Below are 17,290 nucleotides of genomic sequence, written 5' to 3' on the forward strand. Positions count from 1 at the left end.
CTCTCTTTTCTTCTTTATTAGTCTTGCTAGCGGTCCATCAATTTTGTTGATCTTTTCAAAAAACCAGCTCCTGGATTCATTAATTTTTTGAAGGGTTTTTTGTGTCTCTATTTCCTTCAGTTCTGCTCTGATTTTAGTTATTTCTAGCCTTCTGCTAGCTTTTGAATGTGTTTGCTCTTGCTTTTCTAGTTCTTTTAATTGTGATGTTAGGGTGTCAGTTTTGGATCTTTCCTGCTTTCTCTTGTGGGCATTTAGTGCTATAAATTTTCCTCTACACACTGCTTTGAATGTGTCCCAGAGATTCTGGTATGTTGTGTCTTTGTTCTCGTTGGTTTCAAAGAACATCTTTATTTCTGCCTTCATTTCATTATGTACCCAATAGTCATTCAGGAGCAGGTTGTTCAGTTTCCATGTAGTTGAGCGGTTTTGACTGAGTTTCTTAATCCTGAGTTCTAGTTTGATTGCACTGTGGTCTGAGAGACAGTTTGTTATAATCTCTGTTCTTTTACATTTGCTGAGAAGAGCTTTACTTCCAACTATGTGGTCAATTTTGGAATAGGTGTGGTGTGGTGCTGAAAAAAATGTATATTCTGTTGATTTGGGGTGGAGAGTTCTGTAGATGTCTATTAGGTCCACTTTGTGTAGAGCTGAGTTCAATTCCTGGATATCCTTGTTAACTTTCTGTCTCGTTGATCTGTCTAATGCTGACAGTGGGGTGTTAAAATCTCCCATTATTATTGTGTGGGAGTTTAAGTCCCTTTGTAGGTCACTGAGGACTTGCTTTATGAATCTGGGTGCTCCTGTGTTGGGTGCATATATATTTAGGATAGTTAGCTCTTCTTGTTGAATTGATCCCTTTACCATTATGTAATGGCCTTCTTTGTCTCTTTTGATCTTTGTTGGTTTAAAGTCTATTTTATCAGAGACTAGGATTGCAACCCCTGCCTTTTTTTGTTTTCCAGTTGCTTGATAGATCTTCCTCCATCCCTTTATTTTGAGTCTATGTGTGTCTCTGCACGTGAGATGGGTTTCCTGAATACAGCACACTGATGGGTCCTGACTCCTTATCCAGTTTGCCAGTCTGTGTCTTTTGATTGGAGCATTTAGCCCATTTACATTTAACGTGAATATTGTTATGTGTGAATCTGATCCTGTCATTATGATGTTAGTTGGTTATTTTGCTCGTTAGTTGCTATAGTTTCTTCCTAGCCTCGATGGTCTTTACAGTTTGGCATGTTTTTGCAGGGGCTGGTACCGGTTGTTCCTTTCCATGTTTAGTGCTTCCTTCAGGAGCTCTTTTAGGGCAGGCCTGGTGGTGACAAAATCACTCAGCGTTTGCTTGTCTGTAAAGTATTTTATTTCTCCTTCACTTATGAAGCTTAGTTTGGCGGGATAGGAAATTCTGGGTTGAAAATTCTTTTCTTTAAGAATGTTGAATATCGGCCCCCACTCTCTTCTGGCTTGTAGAGTTTCTGCTGAGAGATCAGCTGTTAGTCTGATGGGCTTCCCTTTGTGGGTAACCCGACCTTTCTCTCTGGCTGCCCTTAACATTTTTTCCTTCATTTCCACTTTGGTGAATCTGACAATTATGTGTCTTGGAGTTGCCCTTCTCGAGGAGTATCTTTGTGGCGTTCTCTGTATTTCCTGAATCTGAATGTCGGCCTGCCTTGCTAGGTTGGGGAAGTTCTCCTGGATAATATCTTGCAGAGTGTTTTCCAACTTGGTTCCATTCTCCCCATCATTTTCAGGTACACCAATCAGACGTAGGTTTGGTCTTTTCACATAGTCCCAAATTTCTTGGAGGCTTTGTTCATTTCTTTTTATTCTTTTTTCTCTAAACTTCCCTTCTCTCTTCATTTCATTCATTTCATCTTCTATCAGCGATACCCTTTCTTCCAGTTGATCGCATCTGCTACTGAGGCTTCTGCATTCTTCGCGTAGTTCTCGAAACTTGGCTTTCAGCTCCATCATCTCCTTTAAGCCCTTCTCTCCATTGGTTATTCTAGTTATCCATTCTTCTAATTTTTTTTCAAAGTTTTTAACTTCTTTGCTATTGTTTTGAATTTCCTCTCGTAGCTCAGAGTAGTTTGATCGTCTGAAGCCTTCTTCTCTCAACTCATCAAAGTCATCCTCCATCCAGCTTTGTTCCGTTGCTGGTGAGGAACTGCGTTCCTTTGGAGGAGGAGAGGTGCTCTGTTTTTTAGAGTTTCCAGTTTTTTTGGTCTGTTTTTTCCCCATCTTTGTGGTTTTGTCTACTTTTTGTCTTCGATGATGGTGATGTACAGATGGGTTTTTGGTGTGGATGTCCTTTCTGTTTGTTAATTTTCCTTCTACCAGACAAGACCCTCAGCTGCAGGTCTGTTGGAGTTTACTAGAGGTCCACTCCAGACCCTGTTTGGCTGGGTGTCAGCACCGGTGGCTGCAGAACAGCGGATTTTCGTGAGACCACAAATTCAGCTGTCTGATAGTTCCTCTGAAAGTTTTGTCTCAGAGGAGTACCCGGTTGAATGAGGTGTCAGTCTGTCCCACTGGGGGGGTGCCTCCCAGTTAGGCGGCTCAGGGGTGAGGGACCCACTTTAGGAGGCAGTCTGTCCGTTCTCAGATCTCCAGCTGCGTGCTGGGAGAACCACTACTCTCTTCAAAGCTGTCAGTCAGACAGGGACATTTAAGGCTGTGGAGGTTCTCGCTGAGTTTTTGGTTGTCTGTGCCCTGCCCCCAGAGGTGGAGCCTACAGAGGCAGGCGGGCCTCCTTGAGCTGTGGTGGGCTCCACCCAGTTCGAGCTTCCTGGCTGCTTTGTTTACCTAAGCAAGCCTGGGCAATGGCGGGCGCCCCTCCCCCAGCCTCGCTGCCGCCTTGCAGCGTGATCTCAGACTGCTGTGCTAGCAATCAGCAAGACTCTGTGGGCATAGGACCCTCCGAGCCAGGTGCGGGACACAATCTCCTAGTGTGCCGTTTTCCAGGCCCGTTGGAAAAGCGCAGTATTAGGACGGGACTGACCCGATATTCCAGGTGCCGTCTGTTTCCCCTTTCTTTGACTAGGAAAGGGAACTCCCTGACCCCTTGCGCTTCCCGAGTGAGGCAATGCCTCGCCCTGCTTCGGCTCGCGCACAGTGCGCTTCACCGACTGTCCTGAACCCACTGTTAGGCACTCCCTAGTGAGATGAAACCGGTACCTCAAGCAGAAATGCAGAAATCACCCGTCTTCTGTGTCGCTGGGGCTGGGAGCTGGAGACCGGAGCTGTTCCTATTCGGCCATCTTGGCTCCACCTCGAACCGGTCATTTTTATTTTCTAATGGGGTCAGAAAAGAAGACCAGACATTGACAGTGTATGGGGACCTAGGCAGGGTCCCAGGGATTAAGAAGCAGGGGTGGCCGGGGATCTACAGGCTCTCAGGCAGACCGGGAAGGAGCCGTGTGTGCTTGTGGAGACCCAGGACTTGCTTCGGCTCATACTGCCCTTTTGCCCCCACAGTGTCATCTAGGACATCTCTCTTGTGACATCAGCCTCGTGAACAAAGGGGTCAGGGCTGTATCTTTGCCCCTATTTCTAGAAACATTAGATGCCATATTTTATTCCAAAAAAGTGTCCTTAAGATGTCACACTCCCCCGTGTAAATTCCATGGACATTATGGAAGACCTAGTTAGAAACAGAATTTTAGAGGTCCCCTCGTCCAATCCCTCCAGGGATGAGGAGCACATGGGGCTGAGTGAGGTCACAGATCTAGTGAGCCCAGAGTAACCCAGACTCTGACTCCTCCTCCAGTGTTTCAAGAAAAGAATCTGAGAATAAAAACACACAGCCGGGCGCGGTGGCTCACATCTGTAATCCCAACACTTTGGGTGGCCGAGGCGGGCGGATCACCTGAGGTCAGGAGTTGGAGACCAGCCAGGCCAACATGGTGAAACTCCGTCTCTACTAAAAATACAAAAATTAGCCGGGCATGGTGGTGGGCGCCTGTAACCCCCCTACTCGGGAGGCTGAGGTCAGAGAATTGCTTGAGCCTGGGAAGCGGAGGTTGCAGTGAGCTAAGATCACGCCATCGCACTCCAGCCTGGGCAACAAGAGCGAAACTCCGTCTCAAAAAACAAACAAACAAAAAACACCGCCGCAGCTTTGGGATCTAACATCCTCTTGAGAGGTTAGTGTTGAACCCACAGTTTTCCATGTGGGCCCTCATGGAGCAGAACATCCCTCCAGTCAGAATCAGACCTGCGGGACACTTCTTGAGTTAAGAGCACACCGTTTGGCCCACAGATGGAGCCGAAGGTTGCTAATTGAGCCGTCTACTTAAGAGTCTGATAAACACTATTTGGCTATTTGCCGTTTTCTTAAGTATTTGTGGGTGTTATTTATTTCTTTATTTTTTGAGGTAGAGTCTTGCCCTGACACCCAGGCTGGGGTGCAGTGGTGTGATCTTGGCTCACTGCAACCTCCACCTCCTGGATTCAAGCCATTCTCCTGCCTCACCTTCCCAAGTAGCTGGGATTACAGGTGTCTGCCACCATGCGCAGCTAATTTTTGTATTTTTAATAGAGACAGGATTTCACCATATTGGCCAGGCTGGTCTCAAACTCCTGGCCTCAAGTGATCCACCCACCCCAGCTTCCCAAAGTGCTGAGATGACAGAGGTGAACCACCGCGTGTGGCCAGTGTTATTTAAATAGCAACTAACTTTTATTAATGAGTTCCTATGTGCCAGGCACTATCCTGTGTTTAGAGGTACTATTACAATACTCACTTTATTTTTATTTATTTTTGAGGTGGAGTCTCGCCCTGTCACCCAGGCTGGAGTGCAATGGTGCGATCTCAGCACACTGCAACCTCTGCCTCCTGGGTTCAAGCAATTCTCCTGCCTCAGCCTCCCAAGTAGCTGGGATTACAGGTGCGTGCCACCACACCCAGCTAATTTTTTGTATCTTTATTAGAGACGGAGTTTCACCATGTTGGCCAGGCTGGTCTCAAACTCCTGACCTCGTGATCCACCCGCCTTGGCCTCCCAAAGTGCTGAGATTACAGGTGTGAGCCACCGTGCCTGGCTAATCCCCACTCCATTTTAAAGATGGGGAAATGGTGCACAGAGAGATACTGTAACTTACCCGAGATCACACAGCTGGGAGGTGGCCGGGACTCCAACCCAGCATATTTCACTTCTAAGCATGAGCAAGTAATGTGTATACTCTACTTTTGTTACTTAGGGAAAATATCTTCTTAATCTGTTGCTTTATTTTTTTAATCATACATATAGTACCTTTTTTATGCAAAATTTTAAAGTCTTCAAGTGGTCAAATTTATAGATTTTGCTTCTCAACTGGGGACACTTACAAAGCAAAAACCATAAATATGTATGTGTGAGACAGGGTCTCACTCTGTCACCCAGGTGGGAGTGCAGTGGCATGATCACAGCTCATTGCAGCCTTGAACTCCTGGGCTTAAGGGATCCTTCTGCCTCAGCCTGCTAAATAGCTGGAACTACAGGTGTGTGCCATGATGCTCAGCTCATTTTTTAGTTTTTGTAGAGACAGGGTCTCACTATATTGCTCTGGCTGGTCTCAAACTTCTGGGCTCAAGCAATCCTCCCACCTTGGCCTCCCAAAGTGCTGGGATTATAGGCACGAACCACTACGCCTAGCCTCTTCTATATTTTTAAAATTTATTTCACAATTTTGTTCTTCCAGATAGATATGGTGTTTTATTTTGTATATATTAAGTGATGAGAGAGAACTAATTTTGTTTTATTTTTCCAAGTGGAAAGTCAGTTGCTTTCAAATTTATCTTAGTTATTCATGTTCCTTTACTCTTCCATTTAAAATTTTAAGTCAGCTTCTCGAAATCCCTAAAGAAAGATTCTGATTGGCGTTGCTCTGAATTTATAAATTAACTTGAGGAAAACAGACATCTCTACAATGTTGACCTTTCCCACTCATGAGCAAACTAGAGCTTTCCATCGTCTTCAGGTCTTCTTACATGTCCTCCAATAAAGTTTCATCGTAAAGGACCAAGGATTTAGTTTTCTTTATCCTGGGAGTCACTGTGGTTCCTTGTCTGAAGTTTCATGTCTTTGTCATCAGTTCTGAGAAGTTTTCAACCAATATCTCTACAAATATTGCCCTTCCCCGATTTTCTATATTCTTTGCTTCTAGAACTCCATGAAGTTCCTCTGTGTCTTTGAATCTCTCATATTTCCCATCTTCTTATCTCTCTCGGGTGCTTTCTAGGTAATTTCTGCAGGTCTACCTTTCTATTCATTAATTCTCTCTTCGGATGTAATAAACCTGCTATGTTTTTAATTATTTTATTTTTCATTTCAATAAGTTCTGTTTATTTGTTTTTAAAATCTACTTTCTATCATTGTTTTAGATAACTTTGTTTTATAGTTTTTTGTTCTTTCCTATAGTACTTTTTAAATTTTATTTTATTTTTTATTTATTTATTTTTTTGAGACAGAGTCTTGCTGTGTCACCCAGGCTGGAGTGCAATGGCGCAATCTTGGCTCACTGCAACATCTGCCTACTGGGTTCAAGTGATTCTACTGCCTCAGCCTCCCAAATAGCTGGGATTACAGGCACCTGCCACCAAGTCCAGCCAATTTTAGTATTTTTAGTAGACATGAGGTTTCACCATGTTGGCCAGGCTGGTCTTGAACTCCTGACCTCAAGTGATCTGCCTGCCTTGGCCTCCCAAAGTGCTGAAATTACAGGCATAAGCCACTGTGCCCTGCCTATTTAAAAAATATATATATAAAATATATATTTTAATATATAAATATATATAATAATAGAGTAAGACCCTATCTCAAAAAATATATTTTTAAAAATATTTTAAAAGCATATATATACATATATATATATATATATATATATATATTTTTTTTTTTTTTTTTTTTTTTTTGAAATAGGGTCCTACTCTGTCGCCCAGGCTGGAGTGCAGTGGCGTGATTATGGCTCACTGCAGACTCCACCTCCTGTGCTCAAGTGATCCTCCTCCTCTCTAGTAGCTGAGACTACAGGGATGGGGTCTTGCTGTGTTGCTCAGTCTGGTCTTGAACTCCTGGCCTCAAGCCATCCTCCCACCTTGGCCTCTGAAAGTGCTGAGATTACTGGCATGAGCCACCTTGTCTGCCATTAGTAGACTTTATTTTTAAAGAGCAGTTTTAAGCTCACATAATTGAGAAGAGGCTACAGAGACTTCCCATATACCCTCTCCTCCAATACATGCATAGTCTCCCCCTTTGTCAACGTCTCTCACCAGAGCTGTGTATTTGTTACAAATGATGAGACCTGCATTGACATATATCATCACCCAAGGTTCATAGTGTACATTAGGGTTTACTCTTGATGTTGTGCATTCTATGGGTTTTGACAAATGCGTAATGACTTGTATCCACCATTATAGTATCATATAGAGTAGTTTCACTGCCCTAAGACTCCTCTATGCTCTGCCTGGTCATCTCCTCTCTAACTCCTGGCAACCACCGATCCTTCTACTATCTCCATAGTTTGCCTTTCCCAGAATGTCATATAGTTGGAATCACATAGTATGTAGGATTTTCTTTCTTTCTTTTTTTTTTTTTGATGCTGTATGTATTTTGAGGGTGTGTTGGAATCATCTCTGTTTATGATAGTTATATCTTCTTTGCTATTATTTCTTTTACTTTTATGTAATGCATATAACACCTCTGTGTTTTATGACATTTTTATCTCAAATCATATTTTGTCAGGTATTAAGACTATTACCCAACTTCCCTTTTTGTCTTTATTGGCTAAAGATTTTATGTTTTCTAACCTTCTGTCTTTCATTTTAAGGATCAATTCTTTCTTTCATGGATTTTGCCTTTGGTGTTGTATCTGAAAAGTCATCACCAAACCCAAGACTGTCTAGATTTTTTTTTTCCTATGCTATCTTCTAGGAGTTTTATAGTTTTGCATTTTATGTTTAGGTCTGTGACCACTGTGAATTAATATTTGGGAAAATTCTAAGGTTTGTGTCTAGGTTCATTTTCTTGCATATAGATGTCCAGTTGTTCCAGCACCATTTTCTTTTTGTTTTTTGTTTTTGAGACAGGGTGTCACTCTGTCACCCAGGCCGAGTGCAGTGACACAATCATAGCTTGCTGCAGCCTCAAACTTCCTAGCTCAGGCAATACTCCCCCCTCAGCCTCTCCAGTAGCTGGGACCACAGGAGTGCACCACCAGTAGTGCCCAGCTAATTTTTGATTTTTTTCTTTTTTTTTTTTTTTTGAGACAGAGTCTTGCTATGTCACCCAGGCTGGAGTGCAAGTGGCATAATCTCAGCTCACTGCAAACTCTGCCTCCTGAGCTCAAGCAATTCTCTAGCCTCAGTCTTCTGAGTAACTGGAATTAGAGGTGTGTGCCACCATACCCGGCTAATTTTTTTTTTTTTGTATTTTTAGTAGAGGTGGGGTTTCGTTGTGTTGGCCAGGCTGGTCTTGAACTCCTGGCCTCAGGTGATCCACCCGCCTTGGCCTCCCAAAGTTCTAGGATTACAGGCATGAGCCACTGTGCCTGGCCAATTTATTATTTTTTTCTAGAGATGGCATCTCACTATGTTGCCCAGGCTGGTCTGGAACTTTTGTACACAAGTGATCTTCCTACCTCAGTGTTCAAAAGTGCTGAGATTACAGGCATGAGCACTGCACCCAGCCCAGCACCATTTTTTTGAAAAGACTGCCTTTTCTCCGTTGTGTTCCCTTTGCTCCTTTGTCAAGGATCAGTTGAATAGACTTAACGTGGGTCTATTTCTGGACTCTCTGTTCTGTTCCATTGATCTATTTGTCTATTCTTTTTTTTTTTTTTTCTTTAGACAGAGTCTCACTGTGTCACCCAGGCTGGTGCAGTGGGGCCATCTTGGCTCACTGCAACCTCCACCTCCCAGGTTCAAGCGATTCTCATGCCTCAGCCTCCCGAGTAGCTGGGATTAGAGGTGCGCGGCTGTAGTAGAGACGACGAGGTTTCACCATGCTGACCAGGCTGGCCTTGAGCTCCTGACTTCATGTGATCCCGCCCGCCTTGGCCTCTCAAAGTGCTGGGATCACAGGCGTGAGCCACCATGCCCGGCCTGTTTGTCTATTCGTTTACTAGTACCACACTGTCTTGATTACTGTAGCTTTATGGTAAGCCTTGAATTCAGGTAATGTTGGTTCTCCAATACAGTACCATTTGGATTCCTTATTTTATGACACTAATCATTTTAAACATCTTACAGTCACAGTCTGATTCAGTTGTCTGAAGGTGTGCTGTTAGTATAAGCGGCTCTTACGTGTGGCAAGTTTCTCAGTGTTTAGGAATGCTGGAGCTCCACTCGCTAATGGCTTCGTCCATCATGAGGGTCCTCATCATGAGGGCTCCACTGTGAGAGGCGCCTCCAGAGGAGTTTGCTTTGCTTCTGTCAGGATCTCCAGGGTAGGCTTGTTCCTGACTTAAATGGGAAGGCTTTCCAAGTTTTATTAAGTGTGATGTTTGATACAGGTTTTAGGTAGATTTCCTTTATCAGCTTAAAGAAGTTCCTCTATTTATAGTTTGTTAAGGCTGGTTTAAAAAAAAAATGGCTGGGCACAGTGGCTCATGCCTGTAATCTCAGCACTTTGGGAGACTGAGGTGGGCAGATCACTTGAGGCCAGGAGTTCGAGACCAGCCTGGCCAACATGGAGAAACTCCATCTCTATTACAAATACAAACGCTTAGCTGGGCGTGGGGGCATGTGCCTGTAATCCTAGCTACTTGGAAGGCTGAGGCACAAGAATCACTTCGACCTGGCAGACTGAGGTTACAGTGAGCTGCCATCACTGCACTCCAGCCTGGGTGACGGAGCAAGACTCTGTCTCAAAAAAAAGAAAGGAAGAAAGAAAGGCCAACTTTTAAATAAACAAATAAAAATTTAAAAATCATAATGGTGTTAAATTTTATTGACTTCTTTTGCTGCTTCTATTGAGATAATCCGATGTTTTCCCCCAATATAATGTTTGTTTATTTATTTATTTATTTATTTTTTGAGATAGAGTCTCGCTCTGTCACCCAGGCTGAAGTGCAGTGGCACGATCTCAGCTCACTGCAATCTCCACTTCCTGGGTTCAAGAAATTCTCGTGCCTCAGCCTCCTGAGTAGCTGGGATTACGGGCACCTGCCACCACGGCCAGCTAGTTTTTGTATTTTTAGTAAAGACAGGGTTTTACCATGTTGGCCAGGCTGATCTTGAACTCTTGACCTCAAGTGATCTGCCCACCTTGGCCTCCCAAAGTGCTGGGATTACAGGCATGAGCCCCCATGCCTGGCCCCAATAAAATCTTTAATATGGTGAAATACATTGAAATATTTTTGCATATGCTGTTGAATTTAATCTACTAAGATTTCATTTAGGATTGTGGCATCCATGTTGACATAAGTAAGATGGACCTATACTTTTATTTTCCTCTAATGTCCTTACCCAGGACAATTTTGGAGTTGGCTTTCAAGATTACACCAAAATTATAAATTAGCTAATGATTTCAAAAACCCTTTACTATATCTTAATACAGAGCCCTTTCTCTCCATTTTCACCACTGACGCCCTCTGGACTGTGGTCATTTCCATTGGCTCCCCACACTGAGAGTAATCCCACACCAGGCCATGCACTTGACCTGTATCAGTCTCAGGTCCCAGAGAGCTAAATGCACAGCAGTAAAGCCACTGCTGTAACTACTGGGGCCTATGCAGAGGAGACACTCCAGAAACATTTCTTGAATGAATGAGTGAATTCTTCAGCAAAACTAACTGATATTTTGTCCTCTGCAGAAAAGGGGCCTTGCTGTTCAACAACATATTTTCTATCGTGCCTGCGATCTTAATGGGATGCAGCAAAGTCGCCAAGTCATTTGAGCTTATCATTATTTCCAGACTTTTGGTGGGAATATGTGCAGGTAAACAATGCTATGCTGTATTGCCATTCTGTGAGGGTTATCAAGGAGGAGGACAACAGGTTCCCAGGGACTAGAACCAATCTGTGATCTCTGAAGCGTATAGAAAGCTGTTCCTATGCCTCTACTGTGAAATAGATGCTTGAGCCCTAGCTGGTTCTCAGGTGCAGAGCTTTACTGTGATGTTTCCTACAAAGAAACATCTCTGAAAGACTGAAATGCAGAATCTTAACCTGGGAAGTGTCCTTCCAATCCAATCCTTTATCTCAATATTTTCTAAACTGCAGGTCACAACCAGGTAGTGGGTGGTGATGTCTGTTTAGTGAGCAGCATTTTTTTAAAAAAATAGAATAGCTGGGTGCAGTGGCTCACACCTGCAATCCAGCTACTCTGGAAGCCGAGGTAGGAGGATCATTTGAAACCAGCCTGGGCAACACAGTGAGACCCTGTGTATTAGTCTGTTTTCACACTGCTGTAAAGAATACTCCCCGAGACTGGGTAATTTATAAAGAAAAGAAGTCTAATCGACTTACAGTTCCCCAAGGCTGGGGAGGACTCAGGAAACTTACAATCATGATGGAAGGGGAAGCAGACCTGTCTTACATGGCAGCAGGTGAGAGAGAGAGAGAGAGAGAGAAGGGAAACTGCCTTATAAAACCATCCGATCTCATGAGAACTCGGTATCACAAGAACAGCATGGGAGAACTCGCCCTCATGATCCAATAACCTCCCATCAGGTCCTCCCTTGACACATGGGGATTACAATTCGAGATGAGATTTGGGTGAGGACACAGAGCCAAACCATATCCCCCTGTCTCAAAGATAAATAAATATATATATAAATCAATAAATAAAATGGAAGAGACGGTGTTATGTGTAGTAAAGATAAGTATTGCCCCCTTTTGTTTTGGATACACATACACACACACACACACACACACACACACACACATATGAGAACCAGGTTGCAGTGGAAAATGTATTTCTGTACTTTTTTACTGTGGGTGAGAGTCAAGAAAGCTTGAGAAACAATCTAATGTATGAATTCCACTACCAGAAAGGTGCTAACAGTGCCACATTTTAAGTTTTATAGGGCAATTTAAAGTTTGCCAAGGGCGTCCTGAGTTCTTTTCCTGAAATGCCCACCTGCTGAGTGGGTGCTGACTCGCTGAGTCCTCTCATCTAACAACCTGGGAGGTGGTTTTTCCTAATCCCACTCTGTTGCTTCCAGGCCTAGCCTGCCAGGCTGTACAGTGGTGATTTTAGAAAACTCTCCCATAATTGCTTCACACTGAAGAGAGATGAGAGTACAGCCATGCCGGTGGCTTTCCCTGAGTTGGCATCCTTAGTAGGCAGTATTTCTCAGGGCCAGGCGGGGAGAGGCATCTAGGGTGGAAGCTTTCAGGGTCCTACAGGTGCAGAGTGGGCCCCTTGAGGGAGCCCCTCCCAGGTGCCTCACTGCCTCCCTCCAGTCACTGTCCCGACATTGCCAAGGAACTCTCATTTGTTCCTTCCAAACGCAGGGATAGGGACAAATGGATAATTTGGCTGGCTGTCCGCAAACCCCTCAGCTGGGATTAATTGGCAGTAACAGAGACATGAAAAAAAGATGAGAAGACATTTCCCAAACAGAGACTAAGTCATGCCAAAGGGAGGATGGTGAGCCCCATGGCAAACTTCACTTAGTGCTCAGCTTTCCCTGAGAGCACCTGGCTGGGTTTCTGCCATCTTTTTTTTTTTTTTTTTTTTGAGATGGAGTTTCCCTCTTGTCGCCCAGGCTGGAGTGCAGTGGCATGATCTTGGCTTACCGCAACCTCTGCCTCCCGGGTTCAACTGATTCTTCTACCTCAGCCTCCCGAGTAGCTGGGATTACAGGTGCCCGCCACCACACCCCACTCATTTTTGTATTTTTGGTAGAGACGGGGTTTCACTATGTTGGCCAAACTAGTCTCAAACTCCTGACCTCAGCCTCCCAAAGTGCTGGGATTACAGGCGTGAGCCACCATGCCCGGCTGGTCTCTGCCATCTTGCCCTGACCTATGGGTTTTCTCTGCAGTGGGCTCAACATTTTGAAAAATAGATGATTCCTAAAAGTTGCCAGCAGTGAGCAGGTCCAATCACTTTTCTATTGACCATTAACAATACAGAATTGTTTCCAGCAGAGAAATATTATGCTCCAATAGATAACAAATCAGTTAAAAATCCCAGCCTTTACTCCGAAGTCAGCAGTTCTCAAAGTTTTTGGTCTCAGACCCCTTTGCACACTTGAAATTATTGAGGGCTCCAAAGAGCTTTTGCTCATGTGGGTTACATTGATCAATATTTACTGTATTAGAAATGGCAACCGAGAGACATATTAATTCATTTTTTAAAATAAGCCTATTACATGAAGAGTGGCCTTGTTTGACATTTTTGCAAATCTCTTTAATGTCTGGCTTAATAGAAGACAGCTGAATTCTCCGATGTACTTCTGGGTCAGGTCAGTTGTGATGTGGCCTGGCAGGAAGTCTCTGGAAAACTCCCATATGCTCATGAGAGAAAGAGAATGAAGAGCAAATATCATCTCAGGATTATTATGAAAATAGTTTTGATCTCGCAGATACCCTTAAGAGGTCTCGGGATCCCCGGGTCCTCAGATCACGGTTTGAGAACACTGTCCATTGGGGGCATAATCCATTTGCCATCAGTTTGTCACATACCTCCAGCAAGTCAGCAAAGTGGATCATCAAGCTATGTGCTGCTTAGACACTCATTTTAAAACCACCCATATGGCCGGGTGTGGTGGCTCATGCCTGTAACACCAGCACTTTAGGAGGCTGAGGCAGTTGGATCACTTGAGGTCAGGAGTGCGAGACCAGCCTGGCCAACATGGTGAAACTCAGTCTCTACTAAAAATAAAAAAATTAGCTGGGCATGGTGGAGTAGGCCTGTAATCCCAGCTACCAGGGAGGCTGAGGCACGAGAATCGCTTGAACCCAGGATGGGAAGGTTGCAGTGAGCCGAGATCGCGCCACTGTACTCCAGCCTGGGCAACAGAGACAGGCTCTGTCTCAAAAACAAAACAAACAAACCAACACAAAAATAAAACCACCCATATGAACAAGAACCACGTTGCTCACTCTAAAATGAAGTAAACAACTACCTTGACGAGGGGGGTGCCAAGACGAGTATGACTTTGACTGGAACATGCTCACAGTTCACTGATTTGTTATTAATCAACTTCTTGGCAGGAAGACTGAAGGTATTCATTGGCTCAGAGGAATTTAAACTTTTTGTTTGTTTGTTTGTTTGAGATGGACTCTTGCTTAGTTGCCCAGGCTGGAGTGCAGTGGTGCGATCTCGGCTCACTGCAAGCTCCACCTGCTAAGTTCAAGCAATTCTTGTGCCTCAGCCTCCTGAGTAGCTAGCACTACAGGCATGTGCCACCGTGCCCAGCTAATTTTTTTGTATTTTTCGTAGAGATGGGGTTTCGCCATGTTGGCTAGGCTGGTCTTGAACTCCCGGCCTCAAGTGATCCACCTGCCTCGGCCTCCCAAAATGCTGGGATTACAGGCATGAGCTACAGTGCCCAGGAGGAGGAATTTAAACTTCAAAAGCCAGGCTGAGGCGGGTGGATCACCTGAGGTCGGGAGTTCAGGACCAGCCTGGCCAACATGGTGAAACCCCGTCTCTACTAAAAATACAAAAATTAGCCAGGCATGGTGGCAGGCGCTTGTATTCCCAGCTATTCAGGAGGCTGAGGCAGGAGAATCACTTGAACCCAGGAGGCAGAGTTTGCAGTGAGCTGAGATTGCACCACTGCACTCCAGCCTGGGCGACAAGAGCGAAACTCCATCTCAAAAAAAACAAAGCCACTTTGCTGTGACTCTAGTATCAGAACTGGCTAGTTGGGAGGTCCTAGTGGAGTCATTTTAAAGACAAAAATAGAGATTGCTTTCCACCAACATACAGGTAACCCCATCTCTTCACAAACCTCCTGAGGTTTGACCCTTTATTAATGTCCTTCACCAAGATGCTCTTGCCGCTAAGTGGCTCTTGTTAAGTGGTGAGGACACAGCCTCCCACTTCAGCTCCCAGGAGGCCTTCCCTTCCTCTGCAGCCCTTTGCCCTGGGCCTGTGAGGTGTCGCTCCCTCTTCCCACCTAGACATGCTAAGAGCTGCTTTAAAGACTGCCCCTCTTTGCTCTGAAAATGAGGAAGAATCAATATTAATGAACTGTGATGTCTCTTCTGAAATACTAAGCAGAGACATCTGCCGATAGAATTGCCAAGCAGGAAAACATGGCCTCAGGTACCTTCCCATCTCAGTGCTATCAAATACCCCACCATCAACAGCAGCTCCAACCTCTGCTCACTCCAAACTCTGTTCCTGAGAGCCTCCCTTCAGAGACCCACGTCCCTGAGCCTCCATTTGACTCAGGATTTGGTACCTGATAGTTGGGCTCGTGAAAATTCCTCTCCATCCCCAGCCTCTGGATGTGCTTTTAGGAGAATTAAATAGGACAATATATGTGAAAATACTTTGGAAGCTGTAAAATTAAATTCTGCGTATGTTTTTTAATTGACATCAGGCAACACGTCATTCTATAAAAGAGAGTAAGTTTAACCTCCACCAGATTCCAGTATGATGGGAAAATTTACAAGTTTAAATACTGGGGATTCAGAAGTAGTCCAGGCATTACAGAAATCCCAGAAATGCAGACATTCCATAATATGTATTGACATTTTTAATGCTTATAGAGACATATAACTTATTCTTAAAGGTGTATGAAACTATCTCTGCATTGGTTTATTTACTGTTCCTACAAGGTAAAGTTGGGGGCTAGGGGTCCTGGGCCATACACACATACACACATGCCATATATATACATACACATACACATGCCCTATACACACACACACACACACACACACACATACACACCAGGCCATATCCATATACACACACACAGAGGCCATACGCACATACGCATACACGCCATATGCAAATACACACACAGGCCATATATATCGCGCGCGCGCGCACACACACACACACACACACACACACATATATCTATATTTTTAGTGGAAACAGGGTTCCACTATGTTGCCCAGGCTGGTCTCAAACTCCTGGCCCCAAGTAATCTATCCTCCCCACTTAGCCTCCCCAAGTGCTGAAATTACAGGCATGAGCCATCACACCCAGCTGCCTTGCCTTTTATTAAACAGACCCTCCTCAAAAAGCAGAAACATGAGTGGGTCTAGACTCAGGCCAGGGAGTGGGGAAGGCTGTAGATCCAGTTGGCCAGTGTCCCCAGATGATACGGGCCAAAGCAAGGGCCCCTGTGCATGAGCTCCTTTGATCTGTTTCTCTTTCCTTAAAGTATAAAGGGCTGAGAATTAAAAGAGGTGTTTGCTTTCTCCTTTGCAGTTTTGAGAGAGTTCTGGCCCAAATAATGTTATTGCTAAGAATAGTATACTTGAAGACAGCTTGTCCCTGCCAGACTAATTTTTTCTGATGGTGTTTCTATTTCACCTCCTCCCAGGTGTATCTTCCAACGTGGTCCCCATGTACTTAGGGGAGCTGGCCCCTAAAAACCTGCGAGGGGCTCTCGGGGTGGTGCCCCAGCTCTTCATCACTGTTGGCATCCTTGTGGCCCAGATCTTTGGTCTTCGGAATCTCCTTGCAAACGTAGATGGTGAGTTCAGGACATCTCGGGACCACCCCCACCCCTTCACCACTACCCTTGGCCCCCTCCTTGTGTTCCAAAGCCACCGCCACAGGACAGGACTTTCTGCAGACTGGTCTCTTCTAACAGGCTGGATATCCTTGGGGGGCCCATCCTGTCCTGCGCCAACACAGCAGGCCCTGGACAAAGGCGCGATAATGGACTGGCCAGTGTTTACTATCTAGTCCCTCTTAGGAGATGGATGAGGTGGCTTTGAGTGATTGGCTTCTCTGCCTGCTCAGCAGCTGTCCATATGGAGGCCCGTGGCATAGCAATGACAGCCACCAGTGTGCCAGGCTCTGTGCTTGGGGCGTACCCAGCATCAGTTCATAGGACCCTCCCAGCAACGCTGCTGCCTGGGGCTCGGTGATTATCCCATTTTGCAGACCAGAAAGAGAAGTACCAGGAGTCAGGGTGGCCTGGCCCCATGCGGGAGGTGGTGAGGACATCCCAGACCCTGCCTCCACCTTCCCCAAGACAGCCTGGGGCCTGGCATGTGGCAGGTGCACAGACATCTATAACCAGGGTTGTTTTTGCATGACTTTCCCTTTAAACTATCATCAGTCATCTTGTCAGCCAAAACGTAAGCCAGTTCCCGCTAGGGTTCCACACACCGCCTGCAAGTCAGTCAAGTGGATCATCAAGCTCTATGCTGCTTAGACACTCT

General features: G+C 45.0%; 1 protein-coding gene across 4 annotated transcripts in view; it reads left to right on the forward strand.

Annotated features, from left to right (window-relative positions):
* The window catches only part of SLC2A5 (solute carrier family 2 member 5), a 56,840-nt gene that overhangs the window by 35,290 nt on the left and 4,260 nt on the right, over window positions 1-17,290 (forward strand). For all 4 annotated transcript variants that reach the window (XM_055262485.2, XM_055262483.1, XM_055262486.2 and 1 more), the window contains 2 exons: window positions 10,792-10,916; window positions 16,441-16,593. In XM_055262485.2, coding sequence (XP_055118460.1) covers window positions 10,792-10,916; window positions 16,441-16,593 — 278 coding nt within the window. The remainder of the gene's footprint in view (window positions 1-10,791; window positions 10,917-16,440; window positions 16,594-17,290) is intronic.

The sequence above is a fragment of the Symphalangus syndactylus genome, chromosome 22 (genome assembly GCF_028878055.3).
Source record: "Symphalangus syndactylus isolate Jambi chromosome 22, NHGRI_mSymSyn1-v2.1_pri, whole genome shotgun sequence".
In the NCBI taxonomy this organism is placed as follows: domain Eukaryota; kingdom Metazoa; phylum Chordata; class Mammalia; order Primates; family Hylobatidae; genus Symphalangus; species Symphalangus syndactylus.